At 43.1% G+C, this 27373-nt stretch overlaps 1 protein-coding gene across 1 annotated transcript in view; it reads left to right on the top strand.

Moving 5' to 3' along the window:
* Positions 1–27373, top strand: part of SLC43A2 (solute carrier family 43 member 2) — a 73008-nt gene that overhangs the window by 10930 nt on the left and 34705 nt on the right. The window contains exons 2-5 of the mRNA XM_066599669.1: positions 466–648; positions 24885–25101; positions 25194–25249; positions 26903–26979. Coding sequence (XP_066455766.1) covers positions 489–648; positions 24885–25101; positions 25194–25249; positions 26903–26979 — 510 coding nt within the window. The 5' untranslated portion in view covers positions 466–488. The remainder of the gene's footprint in view (positions 1–465; positions 649–24884; positions 25102–25193; positions 25250–26902; positions 26980–27373) is intronic.

Below are 27373 nucleotides of genomic sequence, written 5' to 3'. Positions count from 1 at the left end.
ATCCTTGATACGAAATACCTTGTTGCCTAGGCAGCTCATATATTGCTTTCCCCTCTTTAGGATAGGGGTTAGGTTTTATATATATATTTTGTTCGTGTGTCTAGAATTTAGGATTTTGAGATTCAGAATTCTTTTTATTTTTTATTCGATGAATAAAAGTTATGTTTTAGAGATTACATTAGAACCCTCACTGTGACATGCTTTTCTCATAATCAGTGGACAGCCTAGTGGTTGGACCCACACTATTCTGATACTTATCATATATCCTCTAGGGGAACTTAAGGAGGACTTTAGGGAGACTCTTGGCTCTGGAGGACCATAGGTATCCATAGAAACCACTGGATGCAGATTGATATAATTGATTTTTGCAGCACTGCAGCAGTTCTAAAGCGAAAAATGACAATTTGTATACCGATTATCTAACTTATGTTAGCTAATAATAATGTTCAATTCTTTGTTTTACAGGCTGACAATCACTACAAGAAAAAATGGCTCCTACACTAGCTACAGCGCATCGACGTCGGTGGTGGATGGCATGTACTGCCGTCGTTGAAAATCTTTTCTTTTCTGCAGTACTTCTAGGCTGGGGATCCTTGCTTATCATGCTGAAATCTGAAGGGTTCTACTCTCACTTGTGCCACTATCCAGGTACAGCATAATTCTAGACTAGTTAGGCTGTTTCACATGGTTTTATTACAATATCATTATAATAAGATTCATGTTAAGGGGTTTTCTGGGTTTAGACACTGATCAACTTCATTTTTTACATAGGCACAGTCCTGAACATAGCAGTCAGTCCTATTTCTCATCCCTCCATTCTGCTGAACAGCAGGGTTCCCAGGGACCTGTCTTGTGAATAGGTTATCAGTCTTTAAGTCCCAGTGAATCACCTGTAGATGTTTGACCCTGGAATACTATCATGTGTGGATGCTGAGGAGACACAGATTACAACCATGTCAGTATTATCCCTGAACCCACTTTCACTCCCTCTCGGTAAGCTGGTAAATGGCCCTGGCTCTGTATACTAGTAAAGCATCTAGGAGTCTGCTGTATGGTTTGTCAGTCCGGGTGATGCGTTGCAATATGGAGTAGGGGCTGTATCCTGGCTTACTGTTGAGGATGTGAAAGTGAGTTCAGAGATGATAATTACGGTATTGGAATCTGTGTCTCTTCAGCTAGCCACACATTAGAGTTGTTCTGGGAGTCATTTTATTGTGATAGCTTTTCTTTATATGTATAGTAACTCATAAGCAACTACTTACTATCCATTGAATGGAAAAGAATAATAGATAGATTTTCATATTGTTGCATACAGAGGTCTGTGTTCTCTGAGCAAGAAGCATGATGAGTTACTGTGCAGAGTGTATGTATGTAGAGCTCACCCACTCAATGTGACACATCTCTTCATTGCTGTACTGTTCATCAAGATACCTTCTGAGGGATTTATGAAGGCATCAATGAGAAATGACTGAATTAGCAAATATGGTCTTAACACTTGCTTATGAGGTGCATTATTCATTCATTAATTCATTCATTCACTAGTATAAGTGTCTTATAGACCCAATGGAATGTGAAGTATGATACAATACATCATACATATTAGTAAATGAAGCTAAAGACGCAATGCCACAATGTCATAAAGGTGGGTCTAACACAGATGACCATTTGACATGCACTAACTTTCAAATATATCATTTTGCCCTTGAGATAGTCCAATGGGGTTGTTGTACTGTTTATATATATATTCCACCCATACAGGCTGCTCCATAGACAGGATATGTATATCCTGCATCTCTATGACCCATTTGTACAATTTTGCTACATAAGGCCATATATATATATATATATATATATATATATATATATATATATATATATATATATATGTATATATATATATTTAGATCATATGGTAATATTGAAAGGTAAATGTAGTGTTGCATAAATAGACTGCATCCGCTAGTGCTAAGTCACTATTTATGAGTGTTTTTTCCCTGTGGACAATGGAGAGGGTCCCAATGTCCATACAGTTTTATAGGACATTTGGAAAGGGATGATTGTAAAATTGGCTGTAGTGTATGCATGGTTCGAAATGGTTGTAGTGATATTTGCCAAAAGTATAATTGTTCGACTGCCTATGGCCCGCTTTACTGGCCTATTTCTTATTGTTTCACTAATGCCCAATAACTGCTGGCCGAAGGATCCTTCTATTCCTATTATCACCCACTTTTTCTTATTAACGTACATATTGAAGTTGGTTGAATGTACATAAATCAGATCGACATATGGCTCTTTTACGCAGGACGACATGTCAGGCGTAGATGCCCAACAGGCTGTCGCAGCAATTATCGTTCCTGTGCTTTTACACAGGAACCATCACTACTAGTGAATGGAGGTGGAGCCGGTGGGAGATCGTTCCCGCCTACATTCCCAGTAAACAAGCAGTCGTTCATGAGTGAATGACTGCCTGTTTGCATGGGCCCATCCATCATTAAGTTTTAGGCATAAAAAACTGTACGACAAATGAGAAGCGAGCAAATTCTTCTTCAACGTTCAGTCGCTGGATGCGGGAATCGGCACGCTTCATCGGCCCATGTGAAAGGGCCCTTAAAAGAACACTCAGAGAAATCGGAAGCATTGTTATACCTATTTCAGAGTCTCAACAGGTGGTACGTAACACAGGAGTCAGAGAACACCAAAAATGATATAGCCCGTGTCATGCATTCCCCATCAGGACCACCACTGATATAACACAGTATATAGTTTTGCCTGGAGTATTTCTTTAACTTGTGCTGCCTATCTTGACTGGAAGCAATAGAAAAATTGTATCTTGTGTCCTTTCTTCCTTATTGGCAGTCTTTGGTCAAGAGTTCGTAAGCAAATCTAATGACTATGGTCAGTTTAAGGATATATAAAGGCTGTTACTATCTTGCTTTCATGTGAGTCATTAACTGCTGCAGAAGCCAGATGGATATTGTTTGCCACAAGGGATTGTACATTAAATCGTTGAGCTTTTATTGCACTGATACCAAGTGAAGCTTGTGTTCTACCACCACAAAGATGTGATAGCTCTTTTTTTTTTTTACTAGACCATTAATATTTGCAGGCATGCACAGATCCACTATGAGGATGATATCATGTTTGTGAATATGGGTGAGATTTTGAGCATGCTCAGGATCAATACTCTGTCTGCTAGCTTTGGATAGGCAAAGACAAATTCATAGGATGATTAATGGACATGGAACATTAAGCAGCTGGTTCTGGTCTGCAGTACTCTGTTCATCACTAAGCATGCTCCATTAGGTTGATTGTGCAGGCCAATTGTAACTGTGTGACGTACATAGTCTTCCCCATTTCCATGTATGGCACCAAGCAACAGACTGTATGGTAATCAGAGACATTTAAAGAGGTTCTGTGCAGAACGTCCTTTTGGGAATTCTTTTAATTCCATTTTTTATGATAGGAGACGATGGGCAATATATAAAACTTTCTGGCATACAGTTGCATATGTCGCTGATACATGTTAGACATATATGTTTTCCGATACACTGAAGTCTCACGTGAACAGAACTTGGAGCTTTAGTGTTTTAATTACTACTTTTGGAAGCCAACTAGTTTGTTTTAATCATGCTACGGATAACGTATTTCTTTAATCATTGTGAAGATACAGCTCGAAGCTCTAAGTTTAGCGCAGCCTGCAGACAATATAATGTAGGACAGCACATCTTCTCTATAATTAACTTTACTTCTCTCTTGGTCTGTGTTTATTATAATGACTGTAGTTATAATGACACCTTTATACAGTAGCGCTGTCAGCAAATGTATTTAGAGCTAGGTACGTTAAAGGGGATGTGTCAGCAGAAAACGAGCAATTATATAAATCAAATTTTTGTGTTAAACATATTTTTTTGAGAACTTTTGGAGATTTTTTTTATTGTCTTGTCACAATCTGTATTTTTTTTTCAATCCTGAAATCCTGCAGTTTTCTCATTGAGTACAGAGCCTAATAATAGGCTGATACTTCCTGATGTGTAGAGAAAGCTTTACAGCAATCTCACTAACATCACAGGCAGGATTATACTGAGAGGTAAATGCCTACTTGTAGATAACACAGGATCCACCATTTCAAATTGGTATATGTGATGCCTTGGAAATTTTGGGGTCCGTTCCCCTGACTGATACCTTTCAATAATTAGATCCTTTGATGTGTTGTAAGCTCTTTACGGATCACGGCTTTTGCTGAAAAATGCGACTTAGAAAATGTCAGGAAGATCCTACTAAACTTTATATGGGGTAAATCAGAATCACTGTAAGTAGTTGCAGCGGAGTGCTGACTACTATTTATCAGGAGTCTGACTGTGATTGGCTAATTCTGAACACAACCACATTCCCAAATATAAAAGGGTGTTCACAGTTCTGCAACCACATTATTGTAGTTTTTTGGGGGGGGTTCTACCTTAAATGATTTCAGTTTTGGTTTTCAATGAAAAAAAAAAGGCATTTAACAGGGGTGGGCAGACTTTTTATATCCACTGTGCCTCCTGCTTGTTAATACAATCTATCTGGCGATTTGTGCGGTGTGAGTCAGTGACTTATATTAGATATATTAGTGTGAGGGCTCATTCACACAAGCGTAGCGATTATCAGTCTGCTGTGTCATGGCCACAGCGCGACCGAAAATCGTGTGAATGGGCACACAAATCTGTTGTTTCTGCACCTGTTCAAATGGCCCGAGTCCGGCGCATATACGCTGAGCCCTGATTGCCGTGGGGTGGGGGTAGACAAAGTGCCTTCCCCTTTCTGCCCTTTTGCCGGCTCTCGGCCTTAGAAGGGAGCAGGATGGGGCAGGAGCTAGTGTGCTAAGCTTCGCACCCTCTCTGCCCCTTGTTGACTGCCAGCTTAGCAACTAGCTCCTGCCCCGTCCCACTTCCTCCCATTGCAAACAACCGGCTAGGGGCGGAAATGAGAGGAAGGGGGTGGGAATTTAGCAGATACGCTACTAAACTCCCTCCCACCTCCCTTTGCCGGCAGCTACCATTGGCTCCCATAGGAGTCTATGGAAGCAGCTGCTATATTCGGGCCAGGAAGATAGTTCCTGAACTATCTTTCCTGTCCGACATAAAAGCGCCTGGCCGAAATGCGCTCACATGCGCTATCTTGGCCAGCTTGGTGCTTTTTTGCCATGGGAATACACCCATCTCAACTGATGAATTGTAAACCAATGCATCAGATAGGCAGCGTATATCGGCCGGGCGATTTACGCTCATGTGAATAAAGCCTGAAAGTGATGATCTTGGAGCTGCAGTTTCTTTGTATCAGAGTCTTTTCTTTTCTGACAATTTTAGAAAGTATTCAGATTAAAAAGTCACTTACAAAACAAAGCTCTACTTTTTCTTTGTGACATTATATTCTTGTCGCAGTAAGGCCTCATGTCCACGGGGAAAATCAGGCCGCCGTGGATTCTCCATGCAGAATCCCGCAGCGGGTCCCTCCTTTCCCAGGGACATGAGGCTAAAAATAAGAATAAACTCACCTGTCCGGACGCTGCGGATCTTCCCTCCGTCGCGGCCGGATCTTCTTTCATCGGCTCGGCGGATGTGCTCGGCACGTCGGCAGCGTGCCGCGCGCATGTCCCGGGCACATCCGCCGGGCTGAAGAAAGAAGATTCGGCCGTGACGGAGGGAAGATCCACAGCGTCCGGACAGGTAAGTTTAAATTCTGGCACGGGTGTTCCGCGGATCCGGACGGCTTCCATAGGCTTCAATAGAAGACTGCGGGAGAAGTCCCCTCAGGAGACCCGCACTAAAATGGAGCATGTCGCATTTTTTTTCCCACACGTGGATCAAGGGGAAAATGACATCCGCAGGTATTTAACAACCTGCGGGTGTCCAATGCATCTCTATGGGGTGCGGATCTGCGTGCGGGAAAAACGCTGCGGATTTTAAATAATCTTTTACCCGTGGACATGAGGCCTAAGGGTCAGTTTACACTGACAGTGTGTTTGCATTTTATATTGGAGGTCAGATTGATTTCCCAACGTATAACTCTTAACATATGCTTTCAATGTATACCACTGTATAGGCATGTCGCAGGTGGTCGTATTGCAATGTAGGGCTCAGGAAACAATACAGCAGATGGAGTAACCAAAAGAAACAATATTTACTTGTGACCAAAGGAAAGAAAGTGAATAATGGAATTATGACAATTAAGCAGTTGAACTTTTATAGCTAAATACCGTGACACTAGCTACGGCCAACTGGATTCTAAGATTTTACTTGATGCAGAATATAAAATAACCGTAATACGTTATGAATAATATTAACAACGCTTTATGGAAATCAGTCTCATTACACAGAATTACAGATTACGTAATTAAGCGCACAGTTTGTCATTAAGGATTAACACTCTATTGTTATCAGTATGATCTATTATGAACACAGCAATCAAACTCCAGGCTCACACCTCTGTAATACTGTCTCAGTCTGTGACTGCGAGCAATGGCAATTTGCTAAGTAGGCCAAGTCCCTTAATGTGGCACCTCACTAGGTAACATGCCTGTTATTGAACCAGTCAAGTCCCCAGCTGTGTGCACACATAATACCAGAATTGAGGCCGGCCTCACAGTCCATCATAATGGAGCCGTTGCTACGGTACTACTGGCCCAGGCTAGTCCCAGGTCAGGACCGTGACTCTACCACGGTTCCCTGCTCTTCGCCTCAGCTTGCCAGCAGCAGCTCCTCTGCAGATTACTGTAGCCCCACAGCAGCACCTCCAGCTCACTTACACCATCCTATGAATGGAGACCATAAATACAACATTTCCCCTGCAATGGCCACTACTTGGAAATGTAAGTGGTTGTATGAAGCTTCACCTGACAGCCAATCATCGGGATTAGAGAAGCTGGACCTTATAGGACAAGCTACCCCTTAAATAACGCATGCAAATCGGACACAACACTGTCATTGGTTAGCCTTGTCATCTTATATCACCAGGTATGACTATGGCCTAAGGGTAATATCCTCATGGAATTTGTATATTCTGCACATGCTTGCTATTAGTTCCCTTTTCTACCCCCACTCCAAAATCATTACTTTACTAGTTTTTCAACTTTCTACGGTTGAATGTAGCTGTGTGATGCAATAATTATTATTTATTAATCTCTCTCTCCATCTTGGAGGGACGTGCGGTTTCAGTGTCATATATCATTTAATGATTAATGTTACCTTCATGTCATAGAACCTTACAAGGCACTAGTAATAATCTGCATGGCATTTCAGCCGCCAGCAGTTATGTGACTCGCTCATGTCACGAACCTTTACACTCTGTCCCCAAGTCAAATTATTGCATTAGCATTTGACTTTACCACACAGGCAGAGGGCAAGAACAGTTCTGTTACTCCAGCAATTCAGTAAGTAATTCAGGCAACGCCTCAACCATAATGCAGTCTAAAAGCTGCTGCCACAGGCAAGAAATTGAGTAGATGCAGCATAAAAATGGGTTATGAAAGACTCTGATCACTTCTGTTCTGCATGCAGTTGTTAGTATCTTTAATCAGTCCAGAAACAGCATCTCAGCACTCCGGGCGCTGCCCTTTGGACTGTAAGTAAATCTCAGCTGTCTATCCTCGCAACTCCCAGATCTGCTGAGTATCCACTGAACTTTGGCTGGAAAGAAGCATCCAGAGTCGTCCAAGTTCAGCATGTGGAAACATGAAACAGCTCATTAGTGTTGCTTGGTCTCCTGATGCCACTAACACATTTTACAGCGCTGAGGAACACGTGGCACATTTGTCTTTATGGTGCAAGTTATGTTAAATCCATACAGCTTAAAATGTAGATAATGGAGAAGCGCAGCATTACGGAAAGAAGGCAGATAACTGCTATCAATGGTATAATGCTGACATGCACATTATATTAGGGGGGTTTACCAGGGAAATACTATTGATGACCTATCCTCATGATAGGTCATCAATAGTTGATCGGCCGGGTCGGTCACTTGGGACCCAGCTGAGGGGGGAACATGCTGTCAGCGCCTCAAATACACAGAGGTTGGAGCCGTGCCTGCAGTTACAAGAGCTGGAAACTACATGGGAGGTCAACGCGGAGACTTCCGCTCTAAATACACAGAGGTTAGAGCGGAAGCCTCCGTGCCGACCTCCGTATAGTGGCCGGCGCTTGTAACTGCAGGCACGGCTCCCATTGATTTCAATGAGAGCCGTGCCTGCTGTTACAAGCGCCGGCCACTACACAGAGGTTGGCGTCGAGACTTCTGCTCCAACCTCTGTGTATTTGCGGTGCTGACATCATGCGCCCGCTGAGCTGATCAGTCAGAGTCATGAGCAACGGACCCTAGCTGATCAACTACTTGAAGATAGGTCATCAATAGTATTTTCCAAGGAAAACCCCTTTAATGTCAGCAGGACTGGACAACATCGAATTGATCCATTGACAATCGTACATTGGAGTTTATGGTACTCTTCCAACTATGCTCTAATGGCAGATGTCAGGGGAAATTAGATTGAAATCAAACATGCCTTATCCTTTTGTTCTGCCGTAGATAGGCCGCTGCCAGAAGTGTTTGGTAGTGGTAGTGTGTATAGTCTAAGAAGAGAGAATACAATATATACATCTATCCCATAAAGCATCAGAACAGCTTTAGCTACAATCATACCATTCAGCCTGCTGGAGGGACAGTTTAATTATAATTACCTTCTGTATTCACCTATAGGAGTTGCAGACCATAATTATACATTTAGAAATGCTTGGCCGATCGAGGCTTCTCCCATCAAAATCAGTTGTTTTTCAAGATTGCTGGAGCGAGACCCAGAGTGATCAGCTCTTTCGCCTAGGTGTGCATTCTGAAAGAGGCTGTGTTTGATGCCATAACCCCTTTAAGAAGGAACCCTTAAACAATTTTCCACTCCTGGGGAACTCCTACTCCTATTCCTTCTTCAAAGAAGCTTGGTGTGGGGGTTGATAATTGTTGCTGAGATGTCTTGACTCTCTCTACAGCTCTACTGTAAAAGTGATTATTGATTACTGCTGCTGTGTTCTTGGGAACCTGTAATCACGTTCCAAGGAGCTTCGGGGCTCATGCAATGTTAGTTGGGTTTGGAGGGAGCCCAAAAGTCCCTTTACCTAAAGGGGTTTTCCAGGCAATTTTTATTAATGACCTGCCCTCATCAATAGCTGGATTGTCTGGGGTCTGCCACTTGAAACCCTGGACGATCAGCTGATTGGGCACTTATTGTCACTGGCAAAACACATGGTATGGAGCAGAAGCAGATCACGCCGACCCCTTTGTAGTGGCCGGCGCTGGTAATTGCAGGTGCAGCTCCCATTAAAATCAATGACAGTTGCGATTGCAATTACCAGCACCAGCCACTACACAGGCATCGGAGTGATCTGCTTCCAATCCATACTCTGTGTGTTTTCCGATGACAGCGGGCACCTGATCAGCTGATCAGCCAGGGTCCCACGTGACGGACCTCATCTGGTCAACTATGCTTGACCCATCTTTAGGATAGGTTATCATTAAAAATTGCCTGGAAAAGCCCTTAAAAGATCAAGCATACTGAATGGTTTGTTCCCCTGAAAGATACAGACTTCCATACATGTGTTTTGTTTTTTTTTGCATATACACCACATATTTATACCTGCCCTTTATTTTGCTTTTAGAAGATGTTGACTAACTTCGTTCTTTTTAACCTCTTATTTATACATTACATATTTTTTCTTTTTTGGGTTGCCCTAAGCAAGTATGCCTGTGAGTCGCACTTATGAGCTTTAGATCCCCAAGTCATCAAGAACCTAATCTTAACAAAAAGTACATTTTTGTCAGCATTTGTGGCAGATAACAACTGTTGAGTCACATTGAAGGTGACGGAACATTTCATTATCGGTGCCCAAGACAACTAGTTTCAGCAACTTTTCATTCTCTAGACAATAACAGTATTATACTTCCCATGCTATCCTTTAAAACATGGCATGTTCCCCTACTTATCAAGAATGTGTTCTTGAGAGTCAAGGTAATCTTCTGAGGAAGATAGAGAGATAGATAGATAGATAGATAGATAGATAGATAGATAGATAGATAGATAGATAGATAGATAGATAGATAGATAGATAGATAGGAGATAGATAGATGAGATACATAGAAAGATATGAGATGCATAGATAGATAATGAGATAGATAGATATGAGATACATAGATAGATATTAGAGATGAGCAAGTAGTGCCTTAGCCGAGTATCCTCCCGCTCGTCTGTAAAGATTCGGCTGCAGGTGCGGGTGACAGGTGAGTTGTGGCGGTGAGCAGGGGGGGAGCGGGGGAGAGAGGGAGAGAGAGATCTCCCCTCCGTTCCTTCCTGCTCTCCCCCGCCCCCCGAATCTTTAGAGACGAGCGGGAGAATACTCGGCTAAGGCACTACTCGCTCGAGTAGTTAGCCTTAGCGAGTATGCTCGCTCATCTGTAAGAGATATGAGATAGATAGATAGATAGATATGAGATAGATATGAGATAGATAGATAGATAGATATGAGATAGATAGATAGACAGATAATGAGATACAGAGATAGATATGAGATAGATAGATGGTCATGAGTATTTAGAAGTTACTGTGACAGTTTACATCAAAACTTGTATGCAGAATTACATTTTACATTATTATTAGACCTTATATTTGTAAGGCAGATAGATGCGGATTCAGCTTGCCACAGGCCAGTTTGGCTGTGGGCTATCTGAGCTGGCAGCACCTGGTAAATCCCAGTTTTTATGCTTAACCCCTTTAAATGGGATACTGGCCTTGCTGGAAGCAGACAGTGACAGAGTCATGAAAAACAGAGACGTAGTCAGGGAGCACAGAAGTCAGAATGGTCAAAAACAAGTACGGCTCAAAACCAGGAGTACACAGAAATTGGGACTTTATCACATTAGCTATGAGACCATTTGCTTAGGCATCCTCCATGAAGGGAGGATCTCTAATATAGCAGATGCAGGCTAGGGATTGGTGGAGGACGAAATTAGCGCGCTGGCCATTTAAGAAAGGGACAGAAGCCCTACAGGTAGAAATCTGGGGGCACGCTGAGGCAAAGGAGTGCTGTGCAGCGTGTGACCCGCGGTGGCATCTGAACGCATCACCACGAGCAGGTGAGCAGCGGTGATGCAACGTGACAATATTCTTATTCACCTTGAGAGTCACATGTCTACGACCACCCAAATATCTATAGTAAACTTGGTAAATGTATTCAATCAATACAATGATGTACTGAATTACTTGGTGCGACACGGTGTTCTTCCATTCTAGAATTACGGGATACAGCTTGTAAGTTCCTCAATGTTGAAGAATCTCATCTTGGTTGATGTTTACTTACTATGTGCTATTATTAAAGGGGTTGTCCCGCGGCAGCAAGTGGGTCTATACACTTCTGTATGGCCATATTAATGCACTTTGTAATATACATTGTGCATTAATTATGAGCCATACAGAAGTTATAAAAAGTTTTATACTTACCTGCTCCGTTGCTAGCGTCCTCGTCTCCATGGTGCCGACTAATTTTCGCCCTCCGATGGCCAAATTAGCCGCGCTTGCGCAGTCCAGGTCTTCTCCTGTTCTCTATGGGGCTCCGTGTAGCTCCGTGTAGCTCCGCCGCGTCACGTGCCGATTCCAGCCAATCAGGAGGCTGGAATCGGCAGTGGACCGCACAGAAGAGCTGCGGTCCACGGAGGCAGAGGATCCCGGCGGCCATCTTCACAGGTAAGTATAGAAGTCACCGGAGCGCGGGGATTAAGGTAAGCGCTCCGGTGAGCTTTCTGTACGTCCCTGCATCGGGGTTGTCTCGCGCCGAACGGGGGGGGGGTTGAAAAAAAAAAAACCCCGTTTCGGCGCGGGACAACCCCTTTAAGTATCAGGATACACTAAAGCTCCTTTTACACGGGACAACTTTCGGACACTTCCGTGCTAACAGACCATCACTCATCTACGAACAATGGCTTGTTTACTGTGAATGGAGGCCAGTGGGTCCGGAGATCTCCAGGCCGCTCACCCTCCATTCACTGAGCGATGATTCTCCTGTGTAGAAGCCTAGGAGCGATCATCGCTGGGATGGCTGTTGGACACTGAAGTGCCCGACAGTTGTCCCTTGTAAAAGGGGCTTAAAGCAACCCTCCGGCCCTGGGGAAACAAACATGGCTGAAACGTCTACCTGATGCACTCTTTGCATAGCATACATTACTAATCTAAGACACTACATGCTGCTTTGACTGGCCAGCACAGCTCATGTGGGCATCACAGGTTATCCAAAGCGGCCTATTTAGACACAACGATTATCACTCACATTTCGCTCAAAAGCCATCGTTTGAGCGATAATCGCTGCGTTTAAGCATGTGCCCATCGTGCACTTCTTATGCACTATGCGTTCATCGCTGACTTCAAGTCAGCTTGAAGTCAGCGATGTGTTTTATCGGTTCTCAGCCGGATAGCACTGATAGCATTCTTTCAGCTGCAGTCCCACTCGAGAACAAAGCAGCTGAATGCAGATAACAGACCTCCAGCTGTTATCTGCATTCAGTGAAAGGCTTCATTTGCACACTAATAAACTCTTAAGTAGCTACTTAAGAGTTTATACAAAATGATTGCTCAAAACTGTCACTCAAACTGACATTTGAGCGAATTTTGAGTGATCATCGTTGCGTCCAAATGGGCCTTTAGACTAACGATGTATACTAAAACAGTGTACATTGCTAGTCAGAGAAGCTGGTGCTGCCATCTTTGCTTTTCCTGGCCCCGAGGGATTGAGTTCTGCTCATCCACACCCTTCACTGTTATCTCTCTAGAAGTTGCCATTTCAGAGGGCAGTTCACATGTAGAGTAGCAGGAAGCAGACTATCAGGAGGGCATTCACTGCTTTTACTTGTCTATTCATAGCAAAGAATGAAGCTGGACTCCATTGTATTTAGTACTGTGCATTTCTGTAACTGTAACCTTTCACAGTTACTGTATCTCTTTTGGAATGTAAACTAGTCGAAACTGTGAATCCATTAGAACCTAAAAAGGTAAATAAGTGCGGCATTGTAATCCTATACTTGCACTCCTCTCACAAAGCAGCTTGTATGTTTCTACCTGTTCTTCCTTAATTGAATCGTTCTATAGGACGGTTGCATCCACTTAATATGGAGTACAGAGGAACAACAAAGGTTACTCTAATCATTTGTCCACATTATCTGTAATTAGAAACTGACTATCCCATTAGTACATTAGAGTAAAGCCGTGATTTGTTCTTCACAGTGCTACTCTGCTAGAGAGGGTGTTAGCGCCTAACAGTTAACACTATTAGTTCACTAAGGCCCTTTTACACGCAACGATTATTGTTGAAAAAATCGTTCAATCGATAAACAATACGTTTAATATAAATGCAGCCAACGATCAATCAACGGATGATAAAGTGTTCGCTTTCTGTTCATCGTTCGCTTTAGGCAGGCATGAAAATAATCATTGGCTCGTTCGCTAATTGTTCGGTTTAAATATCAATCGTTCTCAGTCACTTATGCAGTGAATGCCAACGACTGAACGATTTCTCGTTTGAACGAGCCAACAAAGTATCTGCCTGTGTAAGCAGGCTACCCGAGCGAACACTGACATTGGTCGCTCGTTCAAACAATAAATCGTTTGGTGTACACGGACCCATAGACACAATAGGAGAGACTTATTTAGGCTGGCATTTTACCCATAAGTTAAAGCAATATGTGCTTCATGAGCTTGTTTTGCGCATGCATTTCTAGGGACCTCGTGTGGTGCAAAGTATTAAGGCACACAAGGTCAATAATGGGTTGACATCAATGAGTTCTATTCTCTGTTTTGCGCAAGTATATTTTACACAGTATGCAGTCCTAAGCTCTCGCTCACGACCTGAAGGTTGCAGTTTCAATCCCCACGTGGTTCAGGTAGCCGGCTCAAGGTTGACTTCTGGCCTTCCATCCTTACGAGGTCGGTAAACTGAGTACCCAGATTGCTGGGTGTAATAAATAAAAATGACCTGAAAGCTCTCTGGAAAAGGTTGGCGCTATACAAATAACAAGTCCCTTTCCCCTTTCCCTGTATATAAACCCTTTCCAATCCACTGTCTGACGTCTAAAGACATTATGATTTAAGGCTGTACAGCTGCGATGTTGGAAGACGTCCGTTGGGGTTCTCTTACTGTATATTGCCAGCCTCTCTGCTGTCAGAGCCTATCCAACGTGTCACATCATGCAGTACTGGCTTTAACCTACAGATAGCGCCATTGTATAGCGGCAGAAAAAGACTAAGCCCCCTAGGAAAACCAGGATACAAATTGGATTGGAAAGGGTTAAAATGGTAGTGCGGACCTAGGGCAATGTGGTTTGGGATGCAAACGTTGATGAGTACTCATTGCAATGTGTCAAATGCATGGCAAACATCCATATCAGATGGTGCAAGCTGAGGACACACTGGCATCTGCACATCCTTTCCATACAGCATGTAAGTACGGTATTGTAAATCCCTATTTGCATGAATCGTACTGTACTTTCCGCAACAATACTCTGCAAGCGGTGCACGACGCGTGAACCTGGAAACTATTACAGAGGATTGCAGAAGCCAAATAAAATAAATATCCAACGTAGCTCTGCCAGCGCCTAAAGTATCTGATGAAATCAATGGAATTCTGCAGGTAGCTGTAATGGCGCCTATTCAGCAATCAAGTGAAAGGACTGCGGTTGCTGTGGGCAACAGCACCGCTTTATGTGCTCTAGAATTCCCACATGAAGGTAGTCAGATTTTATCAACTTCAAATTACGCTTAATCTAAATTTAGATGGAGACAACAACGTCTGTTTCCTCTTCGCTGAACTGTCAACAAATGTATCCCTGAAAACCGTCGGAGCGGGCGGGTGATTCCTGACTGGGAGGCTCATGCCAAGGCTCGCAGCAGTTGCTGGACAATGAATCTCTTCATGACGGGATATTTTTTTTTTTTTTTAATTTTTGGCAGATCATTTTAGTATCATGCGTGGCAGGTCGCTTCCTGCTTCACAGCTTCTCTCATCCAAGCAGAAATGTAAAACGTGACCTCTACGTGGCAGAATTTACTGGTCTGCCATGAGTTTTCCATATGACCGTTACCCTTGTGCGTCTGTGACGGCACTACTTGTGAACAGATAACTAGTGAAAGCAGCAGCAAGTTCAGCTGTTGCCATATAGATTCTATTCCTGAAATACAATATGTGTATCCATTAGGAAAGGAAACCGGAAACAACAGGAAGCTAATCATAGAACCCATGTGACATGGCAGTTCCCATTTTCCTGGAAAACGAGCCGGACTAAAGAACATGGCTGTACTCTAATGTTTTTGGCACATGGATGGTCTGTTTTTGGTCTTTGCAGCTTAGCACACTAGAGGACATGTACTCTGCATAAGATAACTATATATATATATATATATATATATATATATATATATATATATGGATCCACAACATATTTTGTCTGTAGAAGAATGGAAAAAGAAATATACACTAATCAGGGTTGTAACTATAGTAGGTGCAAAGGGTGGGGGTTGCACCGTGCCCTGGAAGCCTTAAGGCCCATTTACACACAACGATTATCACTCAAAATTCATTCAAACGATATCTTTTGAGCAGATAATCGTTGCGTATTAATGCTACTATCGTTAGCGTTTCGACCGAACGAGGATTTTTAGTTCAGCATAAAAACCATGGTTCGCCCGCCAGCTGGTAGCAGGGACCGCACGCTGTGATTCTCCGCGTGAGCGCTGATGACATTGTTTTCAGCTGCTGTCCCACTGGAGAACAATGGAGCTGTATGCAGATAACAGATCACCAGCTGTTATCTGCATACTTCGAAGGGAGCTTCATGTAAATCCAAATGAAGCTAAGTAGCTACTAATAGTCATTAGTGCCCATTAGTAGCTATGCAAAATGATCGCAGAAAACTGTCACTCAAGCGAATTTTGAGCGATCATCTTTGCGTGTAAATGGGGCTTTAAAGGGTCCTTAAGGTCTTTCTTCTCCATATAAAGAGACTATTACTATAAATGGAGCATTGTACTTGGAGGTCCACTGCTTCAGTGACAGCCCCAATGAGCTGTAAGTAGTCATTGCCACTGCCTCTATCCTCCCCTCCTTCTGTTTGCAATGGGAGGGGGCGAAGCTTACCCTGACCCATCCTGCTTTCTCCGGGCTGTGGACAAGGGGATTCTGGCTGCGGACAAGGGGAGGGGCTGGAACCTAGCTCTCGTCCCCTTCCATTGCAAACAGCCAGAGGGGAGGAGAGAGGCAGAGAGCCGGCAGGGGGGGGGGGGGGGGGGGGGAGACAGCTCAGATGGAAGTGTATATCGGCCGGCTGTGAAAACGGTGGCCGATATATGCTCCTGTGAATAAGCCCTCATGCAGACTTTATAACCCTTTATTAGTACATTTTGTGCTTTCAAGGCTCCCCATATGGCCCCTTATTTTACCGGTAAAGCCCTTCTTGGACTTGTGTTAATGTTTCTAATGTATTCCTTTGACCTAATAAGGAAATTTTTTTTTTAATGCTCTCTCCAGTGTATAGAGAAATATTATACATTTGCACCATTCTTGCCCTGTGTAATTACCATGTTTTCTCCTAGTAGACCTTGTCAGTCTGATCCACTCATAGGTTCTTTGTGCTGTCGGTATAAATTCACCTTTAGTAGTCTTTTGTAACTATAGAGGTCACATTCTAAAATAGCTGTATAAAGGAATAACTGCGGTTACAGATTAACCACGAGGCAATCCCAAATGTGAGTTGCCATAGAGAGCCATTAATTATTGTGTAAACACTGGGAAAGTGTATGAAAGTGGTATTTCCAATTCTGGAAATGTAGTTTTTTTTTAAGGATAGCCCTATAATTTCTGTATTCCTTTGGGGAGATTTATCCAATAGAGCCAACCACGCTAGTTACGTGATTTGAGTAAAGTATGTAAATATATCTTACTAAGGTTTATTCCTATCAACATGATAAATATTTATTAGGACTTACCCTATCAGCCTTGCGAGAAAAGATAGGGCAGGACCTATCTTCCTATTAATAATAATCTTTATTTGTATAGCGCCAACTTATTCCGCAGCGCTTTTAGACATGGGATAAATGCAGAACAATACAACACCTACAATGTGAGGTATATTCAGATTGAAACAAATGGGGTGGGGGTGGTACAGGATGTGCAAGGGGGTGGGGAGGAGCGAGGCATGGGGAACACAGGCAATAGGGATTTCATGTGGAAATCACTTATTAGAAGGCAAACACGGTGGGGCGGTAAGGAGGTGCAGGGGTAGAGGTCGTATGCAATAGGCAGAGTGGAAAGTGTGGGGAGCCATAGGGAGGGCCGGGGGACTAGGTCAGGGGATTTGGTATGCTTCCCTGAAGAGGTGCGTTTTTAAGGCACATCTGAAATTTCGTGCATCGGAAAATGTCCGGATGCCTTGGGGTAGAGCGTTCCAGAGGATGAGTGCTACTCTGGTGAAGTCCTGGAGGCGAGCATGTGAAGTTTGTATTACAGAAGTGTTTAGTCTGAGAGTGTTAGCGGATTGGAGTGAGCGGGCTGGGTGGTGTACGGACAGGAGGGAGGTGATGTATGGTGGTGCAGCACCATGCAGAGCTTTGTGCGTGAGGGTGAGAAGTTTAAATTTAGTTCTACAGTGGATGGGCAGCCAGTGCAGCAACTGGCATAGTGCAGAGGCATCTGAGTAACAGCTGGATAGACAAATTAGCCTAGATGCCACATTTAGTATGGATTGGAGTGGAGCGAGTCTGGTGCATGGGAGGCCGATGAGTAGCGAGTTGCAGTAGTCAAGTCGGGAGTGGATGAGGGCGACCACGAGTGTCTTTAGCATGTTCGTACTCGTGCGGAATTTGAACTGTCAAACCAAAAAGGATTTTGACTGGTTCATGCATTAATATGCTCTATTGTGTAAGCGTATTTACGCATGCACCACCTGTTTAGGCCCTTAACCTCAGCCAGTCATTGGCTTAGCGGTAATACTGCCATGAATGGCACATGACCACTGAAGCCTGTGAGTGGGCACATGTAGAATGGATGGCACATGCCTGCTGCAGTCTCTTTGTGGATTAGAGCAGCAGGGTCCACCGCAGCGGGGCTGGATCGGGGAGAACATTTAACATTTCAGTAGTGCTTCATTTTTTTTTATTTTACACCAATCCCAGCCCTTTTTTTTTAGTTCGGGAATGTTCCTTTAAAGCTGGACACAACTTTCTAAGAATACTGAAAGGCACTTCTGCTTATTCATGCCATGATTATAAGTATACAGTATTAGCTCTTCGTAATTTGGCAGGTTTACTGTTCATTAGTTTAGCAATGATATTATTATAGGTGTGTAACATCCATAGGAAGAATATTAGCTAAGTCAAGGGCATGCAGGAGGAGTTGGCATGTGCCTCCGGGGCTGGGTGCCAAGCAGGACACCAACAAGTCACTCTGCTTTGGCCGGGGTATTTAGTTACAAGTTTAGGGCAGTGAAATGGAACGTTCCCCCCAGGTGAAGGGAATGCTAGCAGCCATGCCGGCTAATTCAAGCACAAGGTAAGCATTTAGAATGAGAAATGATACGCGTGTTATTCGGGCTGCAAAGTGTTTACGGGGTGTTTTGAAGCACATCTTGTTTTAGAACAGACCCTGTTTGATTTTACAATTACTATGTTCCCGAGTGTTGCAAACAAGTGTATACATCACTGCTCACAATAAACAATCACTGGCATATGAAGAACTGCAGAGAACGCTGACGTACTCCCATGTGAAAGTGCTGCAACCACACCTCAGATTGCATCACACAAAGGCACTTTCACTCCAGGCCTTGGAATTGTATTGCACACTCATTTAATGCACATTATGTGAGCTTTAAGATCCGATTAATATGATAACCCCCCTATTGTTGCTTTTTGGGGTACACATAGACTCTGACTCCGATGGCTGCCCTCAATATTTGATCAGTTGTTTATGTTCTGTTATATTTCCCTCTTGTTCCATTCTTCTTAGACACCCTTATTAATTACTCAATAGTCCGTTAGTAAAGCTGATCTCTTCACTGATTGCTATGGATCTTTATATGACAATTGGAGTTCTGTACACTATGGTTTTATTGTCAAACTAATGTTTAAGGACTTGTTCACATCAGCAAGGGCATGTCCTTGCAGACTTTCTGTTCCTGTGCTCTGTTATTGGAGCAGAACAAGGAAACAGTGTTGCCAGTTGGGGCATATGCTGGGCACTAACAATGTCCTATAGACCCCACTGACTATAAAGGTGTCCATCATATTACCGGAAAGAACAGTGCTGCATTCTGAACTATTTTCCAGTATTCTGGAGAGAAGCTCCAATGCTGGTAGTTCACAGCGGGACGTGAGCTGTAAGTGGGGAGAACAATGCAGCTGTTTGCTTATGCAAAACAGCTGTATTGTTTGCTGATTGATAACGGTGGTGTCCCACTCCGCCTGCATAGCTTTTTGGTAGCTAATTAGCTACTATAGACTATGCAAAGATGATTGCTCTAAACTGTCACTCAAACTGTCGTTTGAGTGTTTTTTGAGCGATCATCTTTCAGTGTAAATGGGGTCTAAGAAGCCTGGATGACTATTTGACTAAATGATAACTCTATAGCTGCTGGAAATGGCTTCTGTAACTCCTGCTTCCCAATGGGAAGATGGAACAATGCCTCTACAGCGCCATCTATTAGAAAGTAGCTTTCCTGCAAGTCAGTATTAGACATTTTCACAGGTCTTGTATCAAAGACTGAGAATATAAGTCACTGCCAGAGTCTTCTGTAGAAAAAAAGATAAACAATATACAGACTATTTGGGGTTTTTTTGCCCCTCATCAGTATACAGTTGGTTGCTGGGTGAGAAGCCCATGATGAAGGTCAGGAACAATTTGGTTTGTCCTTAGGTAGAGCACTTAGAAGGTGTGAGGAGACTTATAAGGCCATGCATGCTTCTCTGGGAAATATGCAAATGCCAAGATGGAACAATGCCTCTGCAGTGCCACCTGATAGAAAGTATCATTCAGGCAAGTCAATTTCAGACCTTCTAATAGGTGGCACTGTAGAGACATTGTTCCATTTTGCCATTTGCATATTTCCCAGAGGAGCATGGATGGCCTTATAAGTCTCCTCACTCACCTTCTAGGTGCTCTCTCTAGATATTATACCCTTCCTGCTGCTTCACAGACTCATTTTCTAAGAGGTAGAAGAGATTAGAAGCGTGATTAACAAAGCAGTGATAGTACAAGAAGTTCCCAACACAGCTATTTTTCTCACTTTGGACCAGAGATGCCCTTTAATCATTTTTACTATTATTGCTTCCTGCAATTTTATGTTTTCTTATCGATGTTATTTTAATGACATTGTTAGTAGCTAATATTACAGTAATAAAAAATGATATCATTTTCTAAGAACTGATTCAAGATTTCGCTGCACGTGTACATTTGGAGTATGTTCAGATGGCAGAATCCACATTGGATTTTTCAGTGTCGATTCCGCCACAAAATCCATGGCAGGTATCCGTGGCTGAGCCGCATATTCCTACAGCTGATTTGCACTTCAGTGCCGTGGATTAGACTTTTTCAATGAGTAAATCCTGATGCAAATTTCCCAGCGCAGCCCTCTTGAGTTGCAGTTAACAGCATTTTGATCATTGGCATAAACCATTCACACAATGGACAGGAGCTGACTAGAGATGAGCGAGCGTACTCTCTAAGGCAAATTACTTGAGCGAGTAGTGCCTTATGCAAGTACCTGCCCGCTCATCTCAAAAGATTCGGGTGCCGGCGGGGAGCAGCGGGGGAAAGCGGGGAGGAACGGGGGGAGAGCTCTCTCTCACTTTCTCCCCCCCCCCTGCTCCTCCCTGCTCACTCCCGCAACTCACCTCTCTCCCCCGCCAGCACCCGAATCTTTAGAGACGAGCGGGCAGATACTCACATAAGGCACTACTCGCTCGACTAGTTTGCCTTAGCGAGTACGCTCGCTCATCTCTAGAGCTGACCCATGGACCTCTATGGGAGAGTGTTCTAGGCATGCTTTGTAACCTGTGCAGAGGCCATTGTGCAGGGATTAGGAGGAGGTGAGCTGTGAATATTACCTATTGTGAGTGGTGGATCTTGTGTTATTTTTATATAGGTGTTAGCTTTCATTGTAAATCCAACATTAGAAATTGCCTTAGGCCCAATGTCCATGGGCAGATCTGATTTGCGGAATCCGCGCGGAAGATCCGCAAATCAAGCCGCCCATTGGGATACATGGGCATCCGCAAGTGAAATTAAGCATGCGGATTTGATTTGTGGACCTTTTGGTCCGGAAAAAAAATTGCACCTTGCTCCATTTCACTGTGGATACCGCACGGACAGCTTCCAGTGAAGTCAATGGAAGTTGTCCAATCCGTGGCCCGTCTGCAATTGAATTACGAATTCTGTGGGAAAGCAGGAGTTTTTGAAAAAAAAACTCCACTGTACATGTGCGGCGTCGGCTCCCCGTCCAGCGCTTCCGCACACATCCGCAGTGAAGACCTGGACGGGTAAGTAGAAGTCCCGCACTGTCCTCTGCCACGGGTAGCGTCGGATCCTGCTGCGGTCTCCCGCATGTGGAATCCGATCCGCCCATGGACATGAGGCCTCAGGCTTAGTGGTCAGTGTGAAAACTGCAGGATTTTAGGATTTTTTTATTTTTTAAATATATAGAGACCATGACATCAAAAACTAAGAAAAATAACTGAAAATTCTTACAAAATGTTTAACCTAAAACTAGCTTTAATATGCAACAACATGTACATAAAATATAAAATAACATATTGGCATAATCTAAGCCAAGCAATAGGTGATGTTACGTTATATAAAAGTGTCAAAGATGGGTTAAACGTATCTTTGGCGCACATTCAGACCGTCTAGTTTAAGTTTATGCTGTCTAAATATCAGACTGGATTAGTAAATCTGCCAGTGTTTGCTATGGTTATTTGTACACTGTATGACCATACAGGATATGGGATGAGGAGCAACCGGATATACTGCAGCAGATCCAATCCAACACAAGGCCGGCCCTGCCTTTAGGAGTCGCGTTGGCACTTTGCTACATTGTATTGGATTAGTTCAGATAACTAGTACAATATGTTTTTTTCCTTATGGGGCTATATACATTGAAAGGATGAGCCTATAGCTCCTGCCTGGTAGACATAACTTGGATGGATTAGGAGTCTCCGCCGTAGAATCAGAGTTCAGGTTTTCGCCAACGATTTATTTAGATATGAAATATGACGCATTATAATACAAACAAGCCCTGTTCTGTTTTGGGGACTGAGCCAGAAACCTTCAGAACTGTTTGAGAGCGTCGAGGACACGAGCTAAGACCTTCTACAGATAGCCTGTTCCAGAGCTAACACACAAATGTTTAATGTCAACTTCTACCCATAAGCCTATCTGCAGAACTCGTTAACGCCCCTAGGCCAACCACCGCTGTGAATTACAGTAGGAAGCAGAGATAGTCAGAAGCAAGTGCCACCACATTGTATTTTCTGCTACATTTTAACAGCTTTCTTGCTTATCTGACCTTCCACCTACATCTGTTTCCTGTTATCTTATCCCTGTTCTGTCAAAGACACAGACAAAAGGGGGATGGGAGGAAAGAATGCTTATATATATGTACTACCCTAGTAATTATTAACATACCTCCTGCAGTATGGCCGCAGTTATGTGCACAACTTACTGGCTTTATTTTATTTTAGAGTGTTTTTTTTTTTAAATGTGGACCTTTGAAGAAACATTTGTTGGTACAGATGAAAAGTGGTAGATTTTTTTGAATTTTTTTTTTTTTTTCACATCGCAATTTCCATAGTAGGTCTTTTAGGAATATTTCTGCAGTCTATAACTACCATAGTAACCAATCTGTGGTAATGAGTTGGGCTTTGAGCCACAATACAAAGGTACCTTTACACGTAGGACTATTAGCCGAATAATCGCTTAAATGAGCGAATGCTAACGACAGTCGTCCCATGTAGACACTGCCCCAACTGGGTGGTAAGCGGTACTGCACTCATCATTTTGTTTCAGTTCATTTAAAAATAGTCGTTGGTTGATGAAAAGTCACCCACTGTATGCCTTTGAACAACTTGCAAACGAATCTGCCTGGAGAAATCTCTCTTTGGGCTAATGCCCACATACGGATTTCTGCTGTGTTTTACACGGCAGAAATCCTCGGCGTTGTCCCGCAGCTGTTAGGTTCTATTGAACCTAATAACTCAATGTTCACGCTGCGGAATGCGGCAGCGTGAAAGAAAATGCAGCATGCTCTATTGGCTGCGGGAATAGGTGCAGCCGGATTCCATTGTAGTCAATGGAAGCCAGCTGTCACGCTATACTTCTGCCGTAGCACAGCAGAAGTATTGTGTGAATACGCGTCCCCGTCCTCCACTGACCGCATCATCTGGCACTGCAGGCGCGTCACGCGATGTACTGTGCATGCGCACCGGCTCTCCATGCGGGACACGTACAGCTGACCCGAAGTGGTGAGTATGAGGGCTTTTGGGGGCACCATGGCGGACTCCGTTGCGATATTCTGCTAGCGGAGTCCGACATGGCCGTGGGCATAAGGGTTTTCTCTCCTTCTGAATGATTTCTCCCAGAACTGACAATGAACGATTCTTGCTCAGTGTAAAAGCTTTCAACATCATTGATACTCTTCAACTACTTTTTGGTCGACTAATCACGACAACAGTTACTCAGTACAACCTCAATGTATCCCTATGGCCGGCTGCACACGGGCATATTTGCATTGCGGATCCGGATTTGTAAATCTATTGCCCCGATTGCCATTTACATGCTAAAAAATTCACAGTAATGACCAGACACTTAAGAAAAATGGTCTCTTTAAGTCCCGTAACCTGAGAAATTCAGTTACTTCCTCAGCTGTAAATATATTTTTTGAGGTTGAACATCTGGTCTCTGAAGTCTTAAAGGGCATTAAGTAAATATGGCTGTCAGCGCTCCGTCCTTTTAGAGCCAATCGTAACAGAAAAAAAACTAAAAGCAGTAAAATGTAATTTTAAATCATTTTTATTTACTTTCTTCTTTCATTGGTCCTTTGGATGAATGATTGTCCATCTGTCGTTAAACTTCAATGTTGGTGTGCGGAACAATACACCTGATGTTGCCCATGCTCTGTTATCTATATTCAAATGTATCTAGGAGGAAAATTATAAATTAGTCATTTGTAAACAATAACAAAATAGACCGTTTAACCATTTCCAATCCACTGTCTGACGTCTAAAGACATTATGATTTAAGGCTGTACAGCTCCGATGTTGGAAGACATCCGTCAGGGTTTTCTTACTGTATATTGCCAGCCTCTCTGCTGTCAGAGCCTATCCAACGTGTCACCTCATGCAGTACTGGCTTTAGCCAGCAGATAGCGCTGTTGTATAACAGTAGAAAAAGAGTAAGCCCCCTAGGAAAACCAGGATACAAATTGGATTGGAAAGGGTTAATCTGGATTTGGAGGTCTGTTCCAGTAACAGCGCTGGTCTTGCCCACGGGCTGTGTCTTGTTTCACAACTCAGCCATTCACTTGAATGGAGATGAACTGCAATATCACACAGCCCATGGGCAGGAGGGGCGTTATATTTATTAAAGAGCAGTTGCATTTTTAAGGCTGAACAACCCCTTTAGGTTTTATCGGGCAGTTCAGAGACATTTTACTGCGTTGTATATTCTGCAGTGTTTTCCATGCGGTTCACTATATGTATTTGTGGCATATCAGGAAACACTTATATAAGTTTTTGTGTGACTCCTCAGTTCATACATGGCACTAACTTTTTTATTTTACTCCTTCAGAGAACTTTACGTCAAGCAACTCCACCAACGGCAGCTCTGGGAATGAAACGGACAAAGAACAAATCATTGAGTTGAATGGTTGGCTGGTGTGTAAAGATCAGGATGAGATGTTGAACTTGGCCTTCACAGTGGGGTCTTTTCTTCTCAGTGCCATCTCACTGCCTTTGGGAATCATCATGGACAAGTATGGGCCTCGCAAGCTGAGACTCAGTGGAAGGTGTGGATTGTGTTATTGAATTGTGTTCTCAGTGACTCTTTAAATGAGTATGTGATATAACAAAATATTATTTCTTGTTTTCTGCTTTACAGTGCCAGTTTTGGCGTCTCTTGTTTGTTAATTGCCTATGGAGCAAGTAATCCCAACTGTAAGTAAGATCCACGTCCACGTCCTAATACATTGTAGTTTATTGCGCCTTTTATTTGTGAGTTATTTGGTATTTACATTGTAGAGTCTGTAATGGAGAGTTAGTTTATGGCTACATGGCGACTTTGAGGATATCGTAAAATAACTGATTTCTTGAGATCATCGGGTTATAGTCGTGGCAACTCTCAAGTCGCAATGTGACCACGTTGACTGGGATGTGATGCAGCATGGCCACAGTGCGATCACTGGCTGTGCATCATGTAACCTGGTCAAAGTCGCCATGTAGCCTTAGGCCGCTTTCACAAAATGCAACAGTGCTACAAATGGCATGTATGTGAAGCCCATGGTTTCCAATGAGTTCTATGACATTAGTGATGTTTTCACTGATGCGATGAGGCGAGAAAAAAAAAATTGTGGCATGCTCTCTACTGCCGCGATTTGCAATGTTTTGTAGTCCATGTTTCCTTATGGAGCCTCCTTGTTAATCACATCACATCTAGTGATTTTTCATGAGATGCAATGGCATTACCTACCCCTAAAATAAGCCCTAGCTGCATTCCCAGAAAAAAAATGGAATACTTACCAAGCAGGCACGGTCCGGGCTCTCCTGCTACTGTCCGGAGCTCCGATGGGCGTCCTGCTGTCCAACCAGATCACTTCCTGGTTGCGGGATTCAAAAATCTCGCCTTCAGGAAGCGATGGCTCTGGTTGGTTCATCCAGCGCTACTCAGCCAATCAATGTGACGCTCAATGAACCAATCCGAGGGCTGTGATTGGTTCATCCAGCTCTGCATTGATTGCCTGAGCAGAGTTTGAAGAACCAATCACATTGTGGAGGCAGGATTTATGAATTGGACAATCAATGTCACGGCTCAGCCAATTCATAAATTGTAGCCCGTGTGAAAGAGGCCTCAAGCTAACAAATTCTGACACCCTGGAAGAGCCCCATCAGCAAAATGAATTTTTTCAGGTATAGACAATTATACATACAACTTTATATGCAAATACAAACATATTTTCTCTGGATGAGCAAATTAATGTAACTAGCAGTTGTTGACCAAAAACATAGAAATGGTTAAAGTGGACCTGTAAGATTTCCTGATATAGGAAGAAGGGAAGAGTGGAGGATCAGGGCACGCTGAATACAGAGCAGATTTCCTGATATGTCTGCCTTAGGAAATCTTGTATTCCACATGAAATAACAATTCAAGGGCATCCTAGAACTCTGCGTTACGTCCTTACTCTATTATTCCAAAGTTTGACTAAATTGACAGCTAGATGTTACTATTCCTCTTGTTAAAAGGGTGTCGCTGCACACTCTGACACAGACAGCACCGATTGGTTAGTAGGGACACACCCCCAACTGATAACAGGCAGTTATCAATTTATTCGTAAATGTCAAATTCCAGGAGGAGTAACAGAGGGACAAGAGTTCAAAGAAAGGTCCTCCAGAATTGTTATTTCATGGGGAATACAAATATTTACTAAAACAGGAGAGCTTACAGGTCATGTTCGTTCCCAGGTAGTAGAAACTAATGGGAAAGTCTTTTATTAGCAGGTGACACGCTAATTATCCTTATTCATAATAGCTAACAGGATCTCAGATTGAAATCTTAGATTGTAATCTTTTATTTTTCTTGTTTTTTTATGACAGCTCTGTCTGTGCTGATTTTCGTAGCCTTATGTCTGAATGGTTTTGGTGGAATGTGCATGACCTTCACTTCTCTTACAGTAAGTACAAAATTACATATAGATGTGTTTTTAAATTTACAACATACAGTGGCATTATCTGCGGTGGCTAAATAACATCCTCCTGTAAGGTAGTAGACAATCGGGTGCAGGTCATGTAATGCCGGTCTGTGTCACTAGACAGGAACAACCTGCTACAAAGAATGAGCTGGTCTTGAACCTCTTTAGGAGGGGCTATGTATGTATAGTCATTCTTGATGGAAATGAATGAGAAGCCTTTAAAGGCCATGTACACCTTTGCACTCTTTTTTTTTTAAATCATTGTGGTTTTGGGAAATGAAGACTTTTTGTAATTGGTTTTCATGAAAAATTTCTGATTTCTTGATCTTTATGTTTGTATTGTTTTCCAAAGCACTGCAAACTGGAGGACTCAAGT

The sequence above is a fragment of the Eleutherodactylus coqui genome, chromosome 4 (genome assembly GCF_035609145.1).
Source record: "Eleutherodactylus coqui strain aEleCoq1 chromosome 4, aEleCoq1.hap1, whole genome shotgun sequence".
NCBI classification, from domain to species: Eukaryota; Metazoa; Chordata; class Amphibia; order Anura; family Eleutherodactylidae; genus Eleutherodactylus; species Eleutherodactylus coqui.
Note: the sequence above shows the minus strand (reverse complement) of the source record. Positions and strands in the feature narration are given on the sequence as shown.